The 14300-nt window shown below is 40.0% G+C and overlaps 1 protein-coding gene across 1 annotated transcript in view; it reads left to right on the forward strand.

Moving 5' to 3' along the window:
• NAA35 (N-alpha-acetyltransferase 35, NatC auxiliary subunit) overlaps positions 1–14300 on the forward strand; it is a 28656-nt gene that overhangs the window by 7550 nt on the left and 6806 nt on the right. The window contains exons 5-16 of the mRNA XM_086479145.1: positions 334–501; positions 1294–1360; positions 2059–2102; positions 2683–2733; positions 3561–3644; positions 5352–5466; positions 5960–6138; positions 8251–8310; positions 10020–10126; positions 10350–10416; positions 11656–11754; positions 13143–13321. Coding sequence (XP_086335271.1) covers positions 334–501; positions 1294–1360; positions 2059–2102; positions 2683–2733; positions 3561–3644; positions 5352–5466; positions 5960–6138; positions 8251–8310; positions 10020–10126; positions 10350–10416; positions 11656–11754; positions 13143–13321 — 1220 coding nt within the window. The remainder of the gene's footprint in view (positions 1–333; positions 502–1293; positions 1361–2058; positions 2103–2682; positions 2734–3560; positions 3645–5351; positions 5467–5959; positions 6139–8250; positions 8311–10019; positions 10127–10349; positions 10417–11655; positions 11755–13142; positions 13322–14300) is intronic.

Below are 14300 nucleotides of genomic sequence, written 5' to 3' on the forward strand. Positions count from 1 at the left end.
CTTGGATTTTTCATTCAGTACTAATACAGAGGAGGCTTGTAAATCTGATGTTCTCTTAATGTCATTTCTAAGTCACAGAGAATAGACCTTAACTTTGCAGAAGAGGTTTATCCAACAGCAGAATTTTATAGTGTTGTAAGGTTTAGTAGCTTACTGCCTGCCACAGCCACCAGATGGACAAAGGTTAAGGGTTGAGAGACCTTCTCTTGCCCTTTTTGGCTAGATGGAAGGTTGCCATGATAGGGACTTCCTTAATGACTCACTGAAGCAATGGAGATATAAAAATGAGGACTAGGCTGTCATGAGTAAAATATTTAATTTTCTTTTCCCCAGATAACATGGTTAGAGGGACATTCTTTGGCACAGACGGTATTCACTTGCCTTTATATTCATAATCCAGACTTCATAGAAGATCCTGCTATGAAGGCTTTTGCTCTAGGGATCCTAAAAATCTGTGATATCGCCAGAGAAAAGGTTAACAAAGCAGCTGTTTTTGAGGAGGTATGTGGTTCAGTATCTCCTGTGGTTGAATATGTAACATTACGTGTAGGCTCCATAACTAATAAAACAGTATATTAGAGAAATTTATTGCTGTAGGAGCAACAGTTCATCCTCCTAAAAGTATTAGACTTGATCTCTTTAAAATGCACTCTTCTTCAATAGAGGTGTTTCATGCTCTTTTCTGTATTTTGCTTGAGTATTGGAATCAGAGGTAAATATTTTACTCAAGAAGCAATGCAAGTCCTTTGGCTAACCATTTGAAACCAGTTTTACTTGTGGTTTTCTTCCTCTTCAATTTTTTGTTTTTCTGCTTTAGATAAACATGATTGTCTTTTGTCTGAAATGCCCATCTAGCAATGGAATCAGAGTCTGGTTTTCTGGGCTCAGAGCAATTTTTGTTTCCTCTGAGCCTGTACAAGTCACTTCTTACTGACTATATCTCAAATGGATTAAATGGTACTTTGCATCCATAGTTCTTGGAACATTTTGATAGGGTGGCTCTTGATGAAAATCTGAAGAGCATAATGGTATTAAGGATTTATGCAGAAAATAATTACCCCCAGCTGGATCTGGGCAGGGAAGTCACCGAAATCATGGGTGTGTTCAGTTATGCAGAACAAAACTGGACTTGACTTAGTTAAACAAAAACACCCCAAAACAAAAAAAAACACAAGAAAACAACCCCCAAAGACCAAAACAAACAAAAGCATAACCCCCAGGCTCCAACTTGAAAGTGTAACTACTGCTGTTTATATTTCACTACATATTGATTCTTTGATTTTTGTTTTTTAGGAAGACTTTCAGTCAATGACTTATGGATTTAAAATGGCCAACAGTGTGACAGATCTTAGAGTTACAGGTAAAGTTTGTGCTTTCTGCCTATCTGTCCCTCAGTCTCTTCCTCTTTTGAGCATGTTGGTTACTCCCAGCCAAACCTAATGAATTGGTAGGAATCTCAGATGTTAAGTCTTGTGAAAATTGCTGCCTTGGTAAAAAGAGAGATCAAATTACTTTTCCTTGAAGAAAAGGCTCAGCTGTTTCTTTGTCAAATGCCTGAGAAACAGAAGTGCTTTTAGATGTGCCACCCTAGTGGCGGCGCATGAGCTCGTCCCGGGCTGAGATAGATACAAACCATTGGAAAGTCAGTACTTGAATTCTGCTTCTCTGCTATTGTTGTGATCTAAACAGGCTGCTTTTGACAAAAAAGCAGTCTAATAGTTCTAAAGCGATGCATACGTATGTTACTAGGTACATACCGAAGTACGTATGCTAGCTTTTTGCTGCACTATTTTGGATAGATACTTGAGCTTTACATAGATTTATTTTTAGAAAATTGGTGAACACTTTAGCTTTGGATTAATCAGTCTATGCTCTGACTTACCTGTTGTTGGAAGACATCCCCGTCATCCCTCAAAAGAATATTTTTTTGTATAATCTTTGGCTAATGGGTATGTAAAGCACTTCAAAACTTGATATCCCCTCAAAACTTTTCCCCTGAGTGGTGTAGGTGTACCTAGGAATGCTTCTCAGCTTTTAACTGTACTGTGACTTCTCCAGGTATGCTGAAAGATGTAGAAGATGACATGCAAAGACGAGTGAAGGTATTTTTCTCATGTTTGCCCTGTCAGTTATTCTTCAAGTGTACTTAACGTAGGTTTGGGGGAGGGAGTTGGAATATGAAGAATGCAGTGGGTTTGTGTCATTAAATAGTGGGGGTTTTTTTGAAGAACTGCCATAACAGTTTGTTTAACGTGCTGGTAGTTTGCCTTCTAGCTAAAGACGCTGAAGTCTTCAGACTTCTCTAAACTCTTTAATAGTTGCTTCACTAGTAATAGATGGAATCATGATGTAGAAGATAATAGTGGGCAGGGGCACAGAAAGCATGTATTTAACTTCTGGCTTTTATGCAGATACACTATGTGATGTTAAAGAAGTCACTTAATCTTCCTTTACCACAGTTTACAATATAAAACTGTTCCATTTCCTTGCCTGTTTGCAGGTAGGTCTCATTACTGTAGGAGGGTCTTGGATCACTGAAGTACCTAGTGAAGAGGTTTTGAACTTGAAAACTGAGTTTAGGGTTATTTAACAGATGGATGTTCTGGAGAGGGTAAAGGGATTTTATCAGTGGCTTCCCTTTGTAATTTTTAGTAAATTGTTTGAAATTCCTTTACTTTCTAGAGCACTCGAAGTCGACAAGGAGAAGAGAGAGACCCAGAAGTTGAACTTGAAGTAATGAATTGTTTTGTTTTGTTTTTTTTCTTCGGGATTTCATGGATTAGTACATCATTACTTTAATCAGTTGTTAACAGCTTGTGAGAAATGTGTGTCACCAGTGTTGCTACTACTGTCATATCTGAGCTGCTCTAAACATGGCCCTGAGCAAATCCCAGGCTAGCAGGTAGGCTTTTACGCTTTGAAGGGGTAGAGTTCTGGATCGATCCCAATGGCAGAACAGCGATGCTGCTGCCATTTATCCACCTGCCTTCCAAGAAAAAGCCATTGGAAAAGTAGGTGATCTTATCTATCCTGTACCTCCTTCCCTCAGTTCCTTCCCAGCAGCTTTTACTGCTGCTGGCAGCCTCACTGTCAAGGGAGAAAGTAAGAAGAGAAGGAGAAAGCAGTGTAGGTCCTTCCAGAAAGAGTGGTAATTAATGCAGTTGATGGGGCTGATTTAAAGGGGTGTGAGTTTCCTTTCCCAGTAATGTTATTTTCTTCAGAAATTACTTTTAACATAGATCTTCAGCAAAAAGGAGAGAAAATAGGTTTAATAATTTGTAGTTGTTCACTTAAGATGAGATTTGAGTGGCACTTGCATAGTAGGTAGCTATACAGCCAGTGGTTGTGCTTTACTCAAAGCGTCAGGATTATTTGTGTTAGTGCTTTTTTCACAACAGTACAGACATGCTACAAATGCTGTACCTTTTCTTCAGAATTGTAGTAGTTATCATGGTTTTAAGACTAGAGAGCATACTTCAATAAATCTGTAGATTTTTGTTTGTTAAGTTTCAGGATTTAATGCGTATTGCTTAGTAATTTGCAGTATATTTTTATTACAGCATCAACAGTGTTTAGCTGTGTTCAGCAGAGTCAAGTTTACCCGGCTACTACTTACTGTTCTAATAGCATTTACCAAAAAAGAGGTATGTTCATTTGGTCTTTGTGTCTTTGCATGAAATACTCATTTTTCAATCTCTAATGTCAAGCAATTATTCTGTGGATCTGAATTGCTGCAGGTTGGATAAGCCTTACAGTGACAACCATTCTGTTTTCATTCTTCTTTAAAGAAAAGACAGGGAAGACTAGCAGCTGACATTATTGTGGCCTTGCAGGGAGACAGAATATTCATTCTATAATGCTTAAAGAAAAATATGGGTTTTGGATTGCTCTTTTCACAGATGTGACCAAAACTTTTCTTTCTCGAGTTCAGTCGCCTTCTGCGGAGTTACCTGACGTTGGGCAGTGTTTTGTCCATCTCTAGAGAATTCTTAGCTTTTCCTTCCATGTGATACTGAATTTGCACCTGGACCTCTTTGGTCTGAGAAGAGGAATATAACAGCTTTCCATGCAATCTGCCTGTTTTTTTAAACATAAGACTTCCTAATGGTTGAGGGGGAAAGGAACTGTGTGTTTTAGGGCAAAGGGATAGAATCACATGTCGCATAAAACAAAACTTCTGTTTGAATAGCTTTTTCTTTATACATGGATCAATATCGATCTATTGCTTATTGTTATTTCCATTTTCATAAAGAAATAAACACGTTTCTTGCTTACGTGGCACGGCGTCTTTCCCATATATTTTGCTGTTGGAGGAGCTGCATATTGTGAAGTTTAGAAGACCTTGATTCAGTTGAAAGTCAGGTGCAAGTATCATTAATAGACATCAGTGTTGAGGAAAAAGTGAGTTGGTGAGAATAATTGCATGCTGAGTTTGACCATTAGCTACATCAGAAATCGAACTGTGACATAGAAGTGATCTGTACTGATGTACAACCAAATTCTGTGTTAACTGCTGTGAGTTAATGATCTGTGTAAATCAGATTATGTATCTTAGTGTTGCTAAAGTCTGATTACTTAAAGTATATGAAATTTACATCATGGGCTACTTTGATTTGAATTGGATCTGCTTAGCAGGTTATTCTTTTAGTAGATTGTGGATGCTATAAAACGTGACCATACATTATGCAGAGCTACAGATATTGTTCAGCTTCTGTTAGATCTTCAGGGGGTTTTAAACTTTTTTTTTTTCCTAAAAGAAGACAAGTTTCAATTTGACTTGACATTTCAAATATTTGAAGTTTGATCAGGGACTGTTAGTCCAGTATTTTTAAAGCAAGATTTTAGATTTTGCAAAGAGCTATTTTAAATGGTACCCATTTGGATTTGTAGGATGTCAGAAAATTAAGTGCATCAGCAGATCATGAATCAAGATTTCTAATGGACATCCATCATCCTCAAGAAGTCTGCATTTTCTGATGATAGATTTTTTTCCTTTTTGCACTTTGGAGTTCTGCCTCATTTGGCAGAAGAGTTTTGTGGAGTTTTTTGCACCCCCCGCCCCAGTCCTTCAAAACCAGAGGATTTGCATATGTCATATAGTAGATTTCCAGTTGCAACTATTGATAAGGCTTATCTTATACAGCAAAAAATACAGTATTAAACATATGTATAGAAGTGTAAAATATAAAGAACACTTTATTGCACAAAAATCTGTAGGGTTTTTTTTTTCCCAGAACTGATAGTATCCAAAGATTATAATCCTAATATCATTCTTTATTCTGATACTGGCATTAATTGTATAGTCACAATAAGTTGGTTTGTAATGTGAGTAACTGTGACGTGCCTTTCAGACAAGTGCAGTTGCAGAAGCTCAGAAACTAATGACTCAGGCAGGTGACCTGCTTTCCGCCATCCACAATTCATTGCATCATGGTATACAGGCACAGAATGATACCACTAAAGGAGGTATGTAACAACATTTACCATTTTTTTTCTTTATGCTGTCTTAATAAACATCTATGTGTATTTTTTAAAAAATTACTATTTACTTTGAACTAATAATATTCATTATACAAACACCAGTTGTTACAGATTTGCATGGTTTGATCTTAATTTTATTTCACTATGAAATAGTGAAAGCAATAATGTTGCTTCAAAGCCAGAGATAGCATGAACTGTTGATTAAGTGGGTTGCCCTTCAGGTCACTGTATGTACCATTTTAAAATAGAGAACACCACCTCACTGTCTGTACAGGTATATGCTGAGGTGTTGAGGGTTGGGTTTTTTAAATAGTTAATTGTTGTCTCTGGGTAGTTAGTGCCTCTGGGAGTTAACTGTCATTTAAAAAGTTCATTTTGGCTAATTGAATGATTTGTATTATACTTTGAAGTGAGTTCTGAAAACACAGCTTACATGCAGCTTTTCTCTTGCTTTCTCTTTCCCCTCCTCCTTCATTAGATCATCCCATTATGATGGGCTTCGAGCCCCTGGTTAATCAGAGATTGCTGCCACCAACTTTCCCTCGATACGCAAAAATAATTAAAAGGGAAGAAATGGTCAATTATTTTTCCAAACTAATAGACCGAATCAAAACTGTATGTGAAGTAGTCAACTTAACTAATCTGCACTGTATACTGGTAAGCGTTGATATTTCTTACTTATAGCCAAAAATAAGATCTTCAAATGTAGCTTGGAAAAAATCATTACATATATACATGCTATTGCTCACAGGAGAAAAAATAGAGCTGTATGTATAAATCTTCTGGTGTTTGTACAATTTCAAAATTTGCTGTCTTTCCTGAATCTCAATATTTTTCTGTCTTTGACAAAGACCTTTTCTCCTCTCAAACCTCCCATTTTCCCCGTAGTCTGTTAAATAATTATGCATGTTAGTATTGGAGCCCAAGCAAGTTAATTTCCTTGTAACTCTTTCTTTGGTTGAAGAGCTGCATCTGCAGTAGCAAAACAGAATTCCTTGCTATATTGCCGATTTTTTTTCAGATTCACTAAGCAATATTCTGCATAGATGCCTGTAACACAAAAGAGCACTTAATACATGTTTGTTTAAGCATGTAATTCCCTGAATAGCCATAAGGTTCAGCACCTGCTTATGTTCTTTCCTGAATAAGTGATGATTATCAGTTACTGCCTACATTTATTAGAAGACACTTAAATGCTTGAAACATTTTCTACCATACATGTGTTCACTGACTGAGAAAAGAGCAACAGCGACATCGGTTTGAAGATCAAGGAAAACACTTTTGTCTTCATATTTCCTGATGTAGTGGTTTGAGCCTACCCAGCTGGCTTCAAGAGCTCCCCGCAGCTGCTTGCTCACCCCTACCCCATCCCCTGAGGGATGGGGAGGAGATAAATGCAACCAAAAGGGCTTGAGAGTCGACACAAAGGACAGGGTGGGCTCACTCGCCAGTCACGGTCGCGGGCAAAACACAGACTCATCTTGGGGATAACAACACACATTTAATACAACCAACCACCCCCATCAAGGAGAATGAGAGGCACCACCAGGTCTGAAATACAACACACCTCGCCCCCCCCCCCCCCCTCCGGTCTCCCCGGGCTCAGCTCTGCTCCCTCTTCCCCCCCAGCAGCGCAGGGGGCAGGGAATGGGGGTCACAGTCCGTCCGGCACAAGGTGTCCCCGCTGCTCCTTCCCCCTCAGGGAGAGGGGCCCTCGCAGCCCTCCCCTGCCCCACCGCGGGGTCCCTCTCCCGGCAGACAGCCCTCCAGGAACTGCCCCAACGCGAGTCCTTCCCGCGGGGCCGCAGCTCCCCAGAACCCCCCAGCGCGGGGCCCTCCCGGGGCTGCCGCCCTCCCACCGACGGGCGGCTCCAGCGCGGCCGCAGCCGCGCTCTGCTCCGGGCCCGGTCCCTGCTCCTCCGGCCCGGGGCCCTCCGCGGGCTGCAGGGCGACCTCTGGGCCACCGCTGGGCTCCAGGGGCTGCAGGGGCTCAGCCGCCACCCCACCGCGGGCCGCAGGGGAACCTCTGCTCCGGCACAGCTGCCCCTCTCCTGCCTCACTGACCGGGGCTCTGCGGGGCTGTCTCTCTCACGTCTCCTTTCGCTCACCAACACACACAGAATAAAAGGCCAGAATCAATCACTTCTTTCACTCTTGAACAGTTATTTGCAGAGGCGCCATTGGCCTGGCCTTGGCCAGAGGCGGGTCCGAAATTGGAGCCAGGGGAGCTTCTCGAAGCCTTTTCCAGGAGCTACTTCCATAGCCCCCTCCCCCGATACCGAAACTGTGCCAGACACTAGACCACCACACCTGATTAATTAAAGCAGCGTTTGTATGAAGCTTCTGGTACCAGTTAAACATTGCAGTTTCATTACATACCTGGTCCTGTTATGTTGTGATTTCAACAGTTTCATGGTATCTTTTTTTTCCTATCCTGTCATCCTTCTCATTGTTGCATCTGAAGAAGGAAATTCAGAAACCTGTTGTTCTGTTAAGTAACAAGTAATTGCAGAAAAAAAGTAGATTTTAGTGTTGTAATCGGTTCTGTTTTGTTTGAATTACTCATGCTTTCTTACAAGTTCTATAAGCTGCAAGTTGTATAAGTGTGTTTGCGTATACAAAATATAGGTGTATTTACACAATTGCGTGTATGTGTGTGTATATAAAAATGCATATGTGTGTGTGTGCATAAAACTGTAACTGTGTGTATAGACATAAAAAAATGGGCATATTAACCTGAATTGTCTTTTTTTTCTAAATGGAAATTAGGATTTTTTCTGTGAGTTTAGTGAGCAATCGCCATGTGTTCTTTCAAGATCCCTGTTGCAGGCAAGTGCTAATCTGCGTCTTTGACTAAAATACTTGTGTATTCATTATAAATACAGATTCATCTTCTTGTTTCAAATATTTTAATTATTTGCATGTCACTTAGTAATGTAGAAGTGGTAAAAAATTTTCTGGAGATACTTCAGTATTAGGTATATGGAGGCTTATGTTCTGATCTAATTTCTTAAAACATTTTTAAATATTGTTGTTTACATCATGTTAGTACATGCTAATGAAAACAGTGTAAAAATTTTTTCTCTGCCATAAAGCTGGACCTGTACACGCATTTTTATGCTGTTCTCGGTGTGCTGTTTCAGTTTGGGGCTGGTGTTTGAATTCATCCGCCCTGTTTAGGCCGAATTTCATTTATAGACTGCCTCTATTGCTACAACAGTAAAACTGATGGTTAGGGCAGAGCAGACTACTACTTTCTTCTCACTGCTTCACTTACCTTGAAAGTTACTAGATATTCCTTAGCTCAGAGTAAAATACACTTCCTTATAGGAGGGTTTGATTTGAATAGGGTGTCCCTGGACATCAGAACTTCGTTACGTTTGATCCCAGTTAAACCACAGATAGAGCCGATGGAATATAACTATTGGCAAGTGAAGTGTTTCATAGTGTGTGTGTGTTCTGACTTCCCACTGAATCGGAGAAAGCTCAGTAACAACCCAGTGTTATGAAGCAGGTATTCATTACTGCAGCGCTGGGCAGCACAGGGGATAGCTCCTTCCATACGTGCGCGCCCATGCGTCAGGATTCTTGCCTTATATTTATAGCTTTTGTACATATTGATTACGTTTCTAAGAAAAAGTCGGGTTATTCTAATCGTTTCCAGGAATTCATTAACATAATTTCCTCCCGCCTCAGTCTGCCCAAGTTACATCTCCGTTGGTGGTTGTCGGGGATGAAGGTCCGAGTCTTCCTCATGGTTGAACTTTTGAACTTGTCCTGTGGCGCATGCCCTGTACCATCCTGGGTCTTTTCCAGTTCACAGAACCAGCTCTTGCTAGCTGCCCTCCCTATCTCTCCTGCTCAGTCCTTTGCGTTCCTTCAGCCCCACAGTCTGGTTGGAGGATTCCACCTGGTGTCCTTCATTTGGCTAACTTCTCTTCCTTCGTATCTCTAAAGACTAGTTAGTTAGTCAGCAATGGATACATACATACGCATACTTCATTACAAACCAGCCTTATTCTTTACTAAACCACTACACGTGTTTCTGCGATCCCTGTGGGTGCCTGACAGCAGAGCTCTTTCTCCAGCTCCTTGAAGAACCATGTAAGAAAGGGACACAGCACTCATGGAGGAAAGCGGAATAAGCATCAGATATGACCAATGAAAGCAGTAGTATCTGTAGGGATAGAAAAAAGTCTGCATTAGTTTGAAGATTTACCTTTCTCTGCTTCCAGGGAAACTACGTAACCCATTTTGTGTTAATCTTCAGAAACATCTGCCTGATTAATCCTCTTCAGAGTCCAAGAAGTAAAATCATTTTGCATGCATTGTCTTGTGCAAGTAACAGAGCTGTGTTTTCTGTCATGGGAATACCCCTGAAGTAACAGATCTCAACATGCTTCTATTTTTGAGCCTGTAACCTTGTACCTTGCTGAACCATTTTAATTCTTAAAGCAATCTGAAAAGTTTCTGACATAGGTTTTGTAAGAGCTTTCTCTTAGTAAAACATGTTTCTAAACCCACATTTTTACTTTCAGACCACTTTTCTGGTAGATAACAAGAAGGTGTTTGGCACTCACCTCATGCAAGACATGGTGAAAGATGCTTTAAGGTCTTTTGTCAGTCCTCCAGTACTTTCTCCAAAGTAAGTGGATCTTGAATGTACTTGCGTATGTTTGTGTCTGATGAAAATGTATTTCTGCCAGTGCAGCCGTATGAAGAACATAGACATTTTGTACTTGCTAGCGCTTATGTACGAAGGAGTCAGTTGTGGTTGCTGCACTCATGTTTCTTTTTTAGTTTTGTGCCACATAGACTGGTGACGTTTATAAACATACGTAACTTGGATGTGGATATTTCCCTTTTAGGTGTTGTCTCTATAATAATCACCAGGCGAAGGACTACATTGATTCCTTTGTGACACATTGTGTTAGGGTAAGCGTTCATTCCAATTACAGCATGTTTGTGTGTTTATGAGCACTTCCAAGATTTGCTTACCTTTGAAAATGAGACCAGTTCTTTTAAGACACCTGACATGGAGGCAAAATTGCAGAAGGTGGCTATCTTAAAGTGGTAACCCTTTTAAAAAAGCCAGTATAATTATTGCTGTTTGTTTCCTGTATTATGCTTCTAGATTTTTCACTAACGTTTCACTTTACTTGAAATCTGCACCTAATACCTCTTTGCAGGGTAGTTTCTTGTCACAAAACAAATGCATAGCACTAGTAAAACCAAAATTATTTTTACATTCTCTCCAATTTCAAAATTTTAGAAATTGATTTAAAAGATTCAGTTATTGAATGCGGCACAGTGAAAAGCTAAGAAAATCATAGAATCACTTAGGTTGGAAAAGACCCTTAAGATCATGAAGTCTAGCGTTAATCTAACACTGACAAGCCCACCACTAAACCATGTCCCTAAGCACCACATCTCCACATCTTTTAAATATCTCCAGGGATGGTGACTCAAGCACTGCCCTGTCCAAACTAAACCTCCCCTGGCGCAACTTGAGGCTATTTGCTCTCATCCTATCGCCAGTTACTTGGGAGAAGAGACCAACCCCCACCTCACTACAGCCTCCTTTCAGGCAGTTGTAGAGAGCGATAAGGTCTCCCCTCAGCCTCCTCTTCTGCAGGCCAAACAACCTCAGTGCCCTCAGCTGCTCTTCACAAGACTTGTTCTCCAGACCCTTCACCAGCTTCATTACCCTTCTCTGGACACACTCCAGCACCTCAGTGTCTTTCTTGCAGTGAGGGGCCCAAAACTGCACACGAGGTGCAGCCTCACCAGTGCCCAGTACAGGGGCATGATCACTTCCCTGCTCCTGCTGGCCACACTGTTTGTGATACAGGCCAGGATGCTGTTGGCCTTCTTGGCCACCTGGGCACATGGATTTAGGCGTAAGAAGTATGTCCCTTACCCGAAGGATTCTGTTCTGATCTGATTCCTAAAGGATGCTCACGCTATCTCACGTTGATTTGTGTGCAGAGAAGTGGGCTCTTGCTTTGCTCCGGAGGGTTTGCTTGCCCGCTAGCTTGCGTTCCCTAGGGAGCCTTGAGGAACCCGCCTCCTAATACAGATGTATAAAACAGGTGCCTAAATAGACATCATAGTGCTTCTTTTGTAGTTTCAAGGTTGTGTTGGAAATTTAAAACTACTCTTTTTTTCTTTCAGCCATTCTGTAGTCTGATTCAAATCCATGGACACAATAGAGCTCGTCAGAGAGATAAACTGGGTCACATTCTTGAGGAATTTGCCACCCTCCAGGATGAGGTAATGTCCTAGGCTGCAAACTTCTCTTTTCAGGTGTATTCTTACCGGAGTGGAGTACGTGGTACTGGATTCTAGATTAATGAAGCAGCTGCTCTGTTTGTCCTAAAATCTTCAGGACAAGGATTCCTAAAATGTAGCCCAGGAAGTCTGTAGGATGTGTCCAAAGACTATCTGTTAGGTCTGCTGAACCAATGAGTATTGCATTTTTTCTGCTTAACTTTGTCCAATAAGTAGACTTCGGGGAAACCTGCTGTGATGTCTGTAATTTAATGGTAATTCCACTGCTTGTAGTCTCTATCCTCCTTGTAATTGTCAGTCTGCAGGATGTAATTGGGGATAGACAGATGAACCATGTTTACAAGATGCCTTTGAAAATTCAGTCTTACAGCCATGTAAGATGTAAATGCCAATATTTTATAACTGTTCTAAGAAGTGTATTTAAATTAAAAAATGACTCTTAAAAATGTGTGCTCCGACTGATCTTTCACATTTCGCACATTTTGCAAGAATGGAGAGTGAAAGGTGACAGGGAAAAGTATCTTTTTAGTTGCTGGAAGTGTATTTCTTCAGCAGTGAGAGGCATGAAATAATAAAATATTTTGCAAGTGTGCATGCTGAGAGCAGTTGAGTAACTTGGAGTTGGAGGCAAGATTTTATGTGCTCGAGCTTCTTTCAGGATGGTTTGGTTGAGAGTTTGTTACAGTACTGCAGCTGAGACACACTGTTTTTTCACTGTGTAACAGGTTCTATAGAATCACTTAGATTGGAAAAGACCTCTAAGATCTTCAAGTCTGAGCGTAAAGCATAAACCACTATGGATTGATTTGTTCAGGACTACTGATAATATTCCAGCTGTGGGAGACTTCATGTCTTCCTTGCAATTACTTTTTAAGACTGAATTGGTCTTAACAGTATTTGAGTTTCTCTGCTGGGCCACAGTGTTTCTTGCATGTAAAGCTTATCAATTTAATTTTATATGCAGCTAGATTTAAAAAAAAAAAAAAGGTACAAGTCATTATTGCCAGCAAAATGAATAACAGCTTGCAGTGGGTTCTGAGTTGCAGTGCTCATGTGACTGCTATACTTCTTAAAATTTTACATTCTAAAAAACCTAATGTTGTTATTGTATAGAGTATTTTTTTAGAATTTCTTAGAATTTCTCAGAATTTGCTAGGTGAATAACTTCCCAGTTTTCTGACGGTTCCAGACTACAGAGGTGGCAGTATCTGTAAAACCACATTTCAGTCGTTGAATCTGGAGGAGCAATGCTTTACTGACCCAAGTTGTATTCCGATTTTGTTAAGATTTTATTTCTGGCAGAACTTGGATGCTGTTTCAGTCAAATTATCTTCTTCCCCTGTCTGTTACTTTGCTCTCTTTTTCAATAGGCAGAGAAAGTAGATGCAGCACTTCATAGTATGTTACTGAAGCAGGAACCACAAAGGCAACATTTGGCTTGCTTGGGCACCTGGGTCCTATATCATAACCTTCGTATTATGATACAATATCTTCTGAGTGGCTTTGAGTTGGAGCTTTACAGTATGCATGAATATTACTACATATATTGGTAAGAGGATGCTTTATTGACAGCTGTTGGAGGAGGAATGCTCCCGCAGAGCTACAATTGTCAATATTTAAAGGAGGGATTTCAACTATGATTTTTTTAATCTCAAGCATGCTCAACACAGTGTTTAGTTTACCTAGTCATAAAATTACAAGTGGAGAAAAAAAAATCTGTTGGTCTCTTTTCTAGGCTTACTCAATAGTGTACTTTGTTGTTTTTCTGAAATAGTAATTCACTCTTGATTTAGCTTGTTAGAACAGCATCTTCTAATGGCAGTGAATGAAAAATGTACTCGTTTTGGCAGGCAAGAGAATGCAGGAGGAAAGCAATTTCCTTTATTCTTTTTTGTCTTTGTAGTACCAAGACCCATGGTCTTGTTGATCTCCAGTATTTTTTAAAAGATCTCCCGAGTTTTAAGTTGTGACCATAATCTGGAAGTTGACTGTGTAAAAATAACCTCTTATTCTGTGAGCATATTTGAAGAGACATCTACCATTAGTGAAAATGATTGCACTATAGGGAGTCAAAATACTTTTAATTTTTCCGCTTCCATTCACAATTATTTTTTCCTAGTTGATGGCTTGGTCCGACAAAGAAATTATTTTAGATGGTTTGGTTTTGATTCATCGTTAAAAATTTGATGTTGAACCTTCCTATGTTAAAGTGCTTCTGTACTGTGGTGTGGTGTTTTGTTTTGTTTTGTTTTTCCCTGTACAGCTACCAATAAACTCCCATTAGGTAAACTGTAAGCCTTATTTTTGAGAGATTAGACTAGTTCAAGTGACTTGAGCTTCAGTGCATCTCGTTCTATTTCTATGCCGTTTCATTAGTGCATTAAGCATGAAGTGAGAAAATTCATACTCCAGGTAGTTACCAGAAGGTGGCAATGTTCTTTAATTAATACCTCAATAATAAGAAGAATATAAATTTTTCTCTAAGACAGTATTTCTTACTTGCCTGTGTTTCTCTCCACCATTTTAGT

The sequence above is a fragment of the Leptosomus discolor genome, chromosome Z (assembly GCF_034619465.1).
Source record: "Leptosomus discolor isolate bLepDis1 chromosome Z, bLepDis1.hap2, whole genome shotgun sequence".
NCBI lineage: Eukaryota > Metazoa > Chordata > Aves > Leptosomiformes > Leptosomidae > Leptosomus > Leptosomus discolor.